This window comes from Porites lutea, chromosome 5, assembly GCF_958299795.1.
Source record: "Porites lutea chromosome 5, jaPorLute2.1, whole genome shotgun sequence".
NCBI classification, from domain to species: Eukaryota; Metazoa; Cnidaria; class Anthozoa; order Scleractinia; family Poritidae; genus Porites; species Porites lutea.
This window is the reverse complement of record NC_133205.1, coordinates 14,909,913-14,916,872: the sequence shown is the minus strand read 5'-3', so window position 1 is coordinate 14,916,872 and position 6,960 is coordinate 14,909,913. Positions and strand designations below refer to the sequence as shown.

Genomic DNA, 6,960 nt, shown 5'->3' with positions numbered 1-6,960 from the left:
CTGTTGTCAATAAAACATACATTAGTTTGCTCGCAAATAGTTTCGGTAAGTCTGTTAAAGCGGTTTACTTTACAAGCGGTGACAGCAGCTGAGTCATTTCTTAACGTCACAGCCGATATGGCCAGGGACTTTGTCTTCGGTTTCGGGTCATTGATTAGCATGCACAGTTTCGTGGCAGCCGCGTCTTCATTTTCAACAGCTAAATCATTTGTTCCACAATGAACGGTTAAGGCCGTGTTCCCATCAATGTGGCTGGATGCAAGAAACTCATTTGCTTTCTTGTGGATATCTTTAATTTTGGCTCCTCGAGAACATTCAACTATAGTCTTCCCTCTGCAGGCATGGGATAATTTCCTAGATTCTATATTTTTGACTAGCGAGTCACCAATTAGGCAGGCTTTTGTCGGTTTGTCTGCACTAACAGGAACCTGCTTTGAGGAATTGAGAGCTGTAACTGTAGAGTTAGCAATGGAAGGTTGAGTGGATGATTCAGAGATTGCAGTAGTAAACTGAGAAATGAACTTTTGCTTGTGTTGTAATCGATATTCTGCTAGTTGATCAGCCAGGGGTCATAGGCGTTGATCGATCTGCATTGATTATCAGCGGCGAGTTTTCATCAGGTTTGGTGTCTGATTCTTTAGGCGATATTTCACCGTCGGAAACCTCAAGCGCCTTGAATTTATTTTGAATATCTATGGGTCTTCTATTTTTACCGACACTTGTCCACCCCTGGGAATCAGACAAGATATGGGATTATTTCTGGAAGTGAGAAGTTACGTCATTTCGAAGATTAATTGCGACCAGTAATGCAGCATGAGAATCTTTCAGATCATTTGTCTCCGGTAACCTTTGTGATTGGGTCTGGAGGTGAGAGGTTACGTCATTTCGTAGCACGATCAATTCATTTGTTATTTCATTGTTTGCCGCCAGTAAAGCTGCATGAGAAGCTCTTAGATCAATTAGTTCGTTAGACACTTTTTTTAACAACAACGACAACTGAGTTAATTGACTGTCATAATCAGCTTCGATTTCCTTGACCAGATTTGAATATGGAGATTTGTTAGCATCCAAAATGACTTCCATGTATGCGTTATCAATAAAATTTTCAGCTTTGGCTAGGTCGTCTTCAGTGGGAGAAACAGGAGGTTTAGCAAAATCCCCTTGTCAGCATTAATTGTAATAGGGCCATCACTAGGCGAAACAAGCCCCGTAGCTATCACCTCTCTCGCTTGAACATCGTTGTCTAGATTCTCTTGGAATGCGTTCAACGTTTCGCTAACCGGGTGTGCCCAAGTTGAAGTTAGATTAATTAAATCTTTTCTCAGTTTGTCTGCATCTTCTTTTCCTTGAATTTGTAGAGTTTTCGCTTTGTGGTAGAAGTTACAAGTGATGTTTTGAATCTTGAAAACAGCACAAGTTCCATTGTCGTTAGCGCGAAATTGATTAGGCTGAACTTCCAAATGCAAGGCCAGAAACCAGAGTAGGTCGTTCTTAGATCCGTTCCCTTTGAGCTGATTTTTTGTAGACAGGAAAGATAATTTCTTGCAAAGGGCTTCCAAATCCTCCATTGCTTGCGGAGATCTCAATTTTGACTAGGTCAACTCGGTCAACTTCTAGTATTAATTCCTTCTATCTGCGGGATGTTGGTATATATCGGAATGCGGAATGTTGGTATATATCTTTAAAAAGTGACTGGATCGGGGCACAGCTTGCAAAGGGATGAAAGTGTCACTTTTCCTTCACCTGATGTCGTTTGCAGGTGACTTTTTCGTGGGAGACGTTGTGCGAGAACAATAGACCGGCGCCTCTAGGAGCCGTGAGAGATTTCAGCCAAAAAAATCGGAAATCCAATTAATGTAAGCGAGTTCATTGGATATCTCTCCATAAGTGCGAAATTTGGACCGATGAGAAATCCAATATTTACCATAAAGGACCAGACACATTGAAAGCTCGGTATATTCAGGATTGGAAAATGTTTAATCTGAAGCTGTAAAATTATGACGTAAACAGTGACAATCATGTTTCTAATTTTCAAAGGAAAATCAATAGCAAATGACTAAATGAAAACAAAATACGCTCACAATGTTTTATGTTCACTCACATCTGTCCAAGCTCTGTAAACTTTTCAGCATCCAAATACAGAACATCAAACAGAACTTCAAAAGGCACATTACATCAAATTACACCCATAAACATCAAAATCATTTCTTAAAGGTTATGATTGTCTTTCGCAATCATATCAAATTTCACATGTCAGTCAACGATTGATTCCCGTTCCCCCGCAATGGGGAATCCCCATTCTAATCAGCAAAACCTTCAGCTCGATAGATGATGCAGATCTTTGTAATTGGGCGCATATATGTTCCTGAGCCCTTTTTCACTTCAACATCTCGCACCAAACCATCTGGTTCAGGGCAAACTTCTGCCTACGTTCCATTTTCGTATAACTGGGTTTTGATCTGCGACGATGACGGAATCATTGACTTTTACATTTCTGCTTTGTGTGCTCCATTTCTTTCGTGGCATGAGCTGAGGAAGAACATCTCTGTACCACCTCTTCCAAAAGGCGACGACAATCTTTTGACAGAACTCAAGCCGATGGTGTGGATTTTCCATGTGGCGAAATAGACCCTTAGGAACTCTGTTGGTTGCTCTACTAAGTATGATGTCGTTTGGACATAAACAGACGCCATCATCGGGGTCGTTTGGTATTCTGCCAATGTGCCGTTCATTCAATAGATTTGCAACTTCAAGAAGGCAGGTGTAGGGCTCGAAGGTGGTAAGAACAGCTTTGCCAAGGGCTTTCTTGAGGGCGGACTTTGTGGACTTGATGAGAGCTTCAGAGCATCCGTTCTGATGTGGGGCAAGGGGCGTAGTGAATTGCCATTTCATACCCCTGTCGGCGCAGTACTCTCTTAGCTTTGTTTTGTCCCATTCGTCGATCATAAGACTCAATTCTCTTTCTGCTCCCACCATTTGCCACCTGTTGTCAGACAGCATAACTTTCGGAAAACTACTGTAGGAGAAAAATCTTCTTAAAACTTGCAAGAATTCCATAGTGCTGGTGTCAGTGGCGAATTTGCAGTGAACGGCTCTCGTGTTCAGGCATGTAGAGATTACACCGTAGTGTTTAGCTGTCTTGTTTCTGCTTATCTTTACTTTGATGAGCCCAAAGTAGTCACATGGGGCCCAAAGTAGTCACATGAAGTAAACATGAACGGTGGCGTGAATGGTTGAAGGTGACTTGTAGGTAACTTTGCCATCAGCTGCCTCCCAGCGTTAGCTTCCGTCCTTTTGCAGAAGGTACATCGGCGCTTGACAATCTTGGAGAGCTTGTTTCCCTTGACAATCCAGTATTTTCTTCTCGTCTTGGCGGTTGTAGTCGCAATGCCTGGGTGTCTGGACTGATGTGCATCATTGGTAATTAACACTGATATCCAACGGTCGTATGGCAAGAGGACAGCATGCTTGGAATCGTACAACACGAGAGCATGATCGACACGCACACCAACTCGAGTGATGCCTCTGACGTCTACAAATGGGTTTAATGGTTTGAAGTCTCATTTGGCTATTCTTGTAAGTCCAACTTGAGACTTCTTAATCCAAAGTTCTGCTTTTTCGACTTCTTCAGCATCTGGCGGATCTACAGAGACTTATTGCCTTCTCTATCTCGGTGGGTTTTGTTGCAGAGGTTGTTACAGAAGCGGATAACATAGGCGGTAACCTTCAGCAATCGTTTCCATGTTGAGAACTTTTTGCAGTCAATCACAGTGTTTACAGAAGCAGGGCGGGTGATTTGACCCTTTCTTTTCTCCTTGTTAACTTCCTTGAAATCCAAGGTACCTTGCTCAACAGGCCAGAACTCTTCACCTTGCTGCAGGAACTTGGGTCCATTAAACCATCTTCCATTCATTTCTTCAACCAAGATTCTCTTTGTTAAGTCATCGGCAACGTTAAGCATGGTAGGGCAATGTAACCAATCTGCTCTGTACCTCGCCAAGTCAACAGGAGACGAATGGTTTGAAGCTTCTACTTTCACTCCTTGTCCAAAGAAAGTGTAACAAGGCTGTCTGAGAAGTATCTTATTCTCTCAAACTTAAATCGCGATTCTCCCACGATGTTACTTCCAAAGTAGCTGGTGATGACGGCTGCTTGTAACTCAAGGCGGGGGATAGTGAGTTCTTTTAGGGGAGCAACCTTAGACTTTGCTGCTGCAAATCACACACCAAACCTTCCATCCTTAAGGTTATATTGGACATAAGCACATGCACCAAACACTTGTCTTGAGGCATCACTGAAGACAATCAAAAAAGGATCACCACACGCGTTTGGGGGTGTGAGGTAACGTTTGAACTTGACATTGTTTAAGGCGATCATTTCTCTAAATAACTTCATCCACTGTCACTTTATTTCTGGTGGGATCTCATCATCCCAGCCAAGGCCAATTTAACATAGTTCCTGCATTGCAATCTTCGGCTTCACAAGGACTGCTGCTCCAGTTCCCATTGGATCGAATACACCTGCAAGCTTGTTCAGAAGTAGACGTTTTGTCATTTTCAGGAGGATAAACGTGCCTGGATCTCCCAAAGGAAGGTTTTCTTTAGCCAATTCAAGTTTGATTTTAAACGTAAACATGTCTTCCCGAGGAAGCCACACTGCTCCTAAGACCTTTTCTACTTGGCTTTCACCTCCAATTGTAACTTCACTTGGGTTATCTTTTACGTCACTTTGCTCACTGGAAATCCACTGCTTCACATGAAAACCGCCAACATGAAGCACCTCATCAATATTTGACATCAATGCTTTGGCTTCCTGAACATTGTTGACTAAATCACAGATGTCGTCTCATAGGCATTCTTCAAAATAGCTTCAGCGGCCCTGGGTTTCTCTTTTTTCTTCATGTTCGCCGACTTCTGCATTGCGGTAATAGCCATCGTTTGCACTGGGCGGCCGCCGAACATGAGAACAGTCTTAACGTACTTAACTTCATAATTTCTCGAGAGGAATTTGTGCACATGCTGATCTTCTTCGGGTATGGCAATCATATGATACATCTTTGCAATGTCTCCACAAATAGCGTAGGGTTTCTTGCAAAATCGTATCACAACGCCAAACACATTGTTTAGCAGGTCAAGTCTCTTGAACCAGTAGTCGTTGAGGGTGTGGCTGTTATGTGATGCTGAGCTGTTAAATACAATTCTCACTGGCGTACTTTTCTTCTCTGGGTATGTAACTGCATGATGGGAGAAGTAGTGTATCGGCCCTTTCCAATCAGTCAGTTCCTTTGGGGACAGCTTCCTTGCAAATTGCATTGTTTCCATCTCCTGGATTTGATTGTTGTTGCTGGAGGAGTTCTCTGGATCTTTCATGAGGTGTCATTCTAATGACTCTAACTTCTTCCGTACTTGAACGTAATTATTTGGCAGAATAGAAGGACATCTTTTCCAAGGGTATTTCATTATCCACTTGTTCCCTTGTAACTGACAGGATTCTTCTATCAGCTTGAGCTCTTCTCTTTCCTGTGCTGACAATTTGGCACCTCCACACGTACATGGCACTACGGACACACCCATCGATTCCGTCTTCCACAAATCAGTCATGTCAACTGGTTGGGCGCGGTGAACAATAGACACTTGTTTAATTTGCAGCATTAGATCTTCAGTGTTGGAACCAAATATCACCCAACCAAATGGGCTCTTCCTTGCGACTAATGTTCCCTTTACTTTCATTTCACCGATGTGGAACCTTGAATAATGTATTCCTATCAGAACATTGACGGGGCCAGCTTGTTGTCTGACGTCGTCTGAACCAAGGCCAAAGAGATTCGCTAATGCAGTCACGTCAACTTCCGTTATGTCATCTGATATTTGAGGAATGCCGACTGCTTGTATAACTTGAACTGCTTTGCCATCAGATGTGCAGACAGGAAACTTGCAAATCTTTCTTGTCAGCTCCTCTTCAATACCACCGACCTTTGCAATCAGAATTTTGACAGGCTTGCTTTGAAGACTGAAAGATTCAGTGAGACTACTACGTATCATGGATATTTGAGCACCAGAGTCAAAAAATATGGCGGTTTTTTTGAATACATTTGTGTTGGGGTGTACTTTAATTGCTCCTGTTACTACTGGAAGTAACGCCAAACTCTTGTCCTGTAGCGTGGAGACTTGTAATGAACCAGATGCTTCTCCACTGTATAAGTGCGGAAGTTTATGGTGAGACTCGTTACATGCTGTGCCATCGCTATTCTTTTCAGAACATGTCTTTCTGCGCAGGCAATTTGTGGATGTATGACCTTTACCATGCTTCAAACATGAAAAACACTCTTTTTGATCCTTAACAACCTCCCACTGTTCATTAGGCGTCATTGCTTTAAATTGTGGGCACTCATCAACGTAGTGACTTGCTTTACATACGTAGCACTGCTTCTGATTTTTGTCACGTTCACCGAAGGACTTCCCATTTCCGTCAGCACCCAGTAAATTGACGGAGGGATGAGTGGTACTGCCAGTTTTGCATATCGTTGCTCCCGATCCAAGCCTTGCAGTCATTTTTTCGTCCATCCATTTAAGCAAATGTTTCATTGAAGGCTCCAACTTTTGTGAGTGAATGTGGCGGGCCCAAATTTTCACGTCATCTTTTGTCATCTTGCGTTCAATCAGTGATGTTACATGGGTGTTGTCGATATTTTGGGGGCATTTTACTTCCTTTAGAATGTTGTACGATCTTCTCAAACATGAAGAATATAGATGTATCTTAATGATGAAGAATACCTCGAAGCTGAACACCGGATGGAGGATTGTACATTGTGATTTGTGGAGTTTACAATACGCGTGAATGATTATTGTAAGGACAAAGATAAAGAAGTAAACGCAGCCAGCGTTGTCAATGTTAGTGAGCAAGAAACTCACAGATCACAAGAACTATCAATGAAAACGAAAACGAACAAGGCTGTGCAGC

The 6,960-nt window shown here is 42.6% G+C and overlaps 3 protein-coding genes across 3 annotated transcripts; all 3 read right to left on the bottom strand.

Moving 5' to 3' along the window:
- Nucleotides 1-2,409: 2,409 nt before the first annotated feature.
- On the bottom strand, nucleotides 2,410-3,057 carry LOC140937956 (uncharacterized). The gene has a single exon (XM_073387515.1). The coding sequence runs from the start codon at nucleotides 3,055-3,057 to the stop codon at nucleotides 2,410-2,412; it is 648 nt and encodes a 215-aa protein (XP_073243616.1).
- Nucleotides 3,058-4,826: 1,769 nt separating this feature from the next.
- Nucleotides 4,827-5,369, bottom strand: LOC140937955 (uncharacterized). Its single transcript, XM_073387514.1, has one exon. It carries the CDS (start codon nucleotides 5,367-5,369, stop codon nucleotides 4,827-4,829), a length of 543 nt encoding a protein of 180 aa, XP_073243615.1.
- A 6-nt stretch (nucleotides 5,370-5,375) lies between these two features.
- LOC140937954 (uncharacterized) lies at nucleotides 5,376-6,647 on the bottom strand. Its single transcript, XM_073387513.1, has one exon. It carries the CDS (start codon nucleotides 6,645-6,647, stop codon nucleotides 5,376-5,378), a length of 1,272 nt encoding a protein of 423 aa, XP_073243614.1.
- Nucleotides 6,648-6,960: the final 313 nt, after the last annotated feature.

Bases quoted from the DNA above. Each gene is read 5' to 3' on its own strand.
- LOC140937956 (XM_073387515.1), bottom strand. From the start codon at position 3,057: ATGGAATTCTTGCAAGTTTTAAGAAGATTTTTCTCCTACAGTAGTTTT.
- LOC140937955 (XM_073387514.1), bottom strand. From the start codon at position 5,369: ATGAAAGATCCAGAGAACTCCTCCAGCAACAACAATCAAATCCAGGAG.
- LOC140937954 (XM_073387513.1), bottom strand. From the start codon at position 6,647: ATGACAAAAGATGACGTGAAAATTTGGGCCCGCCACATTCACTCACAA.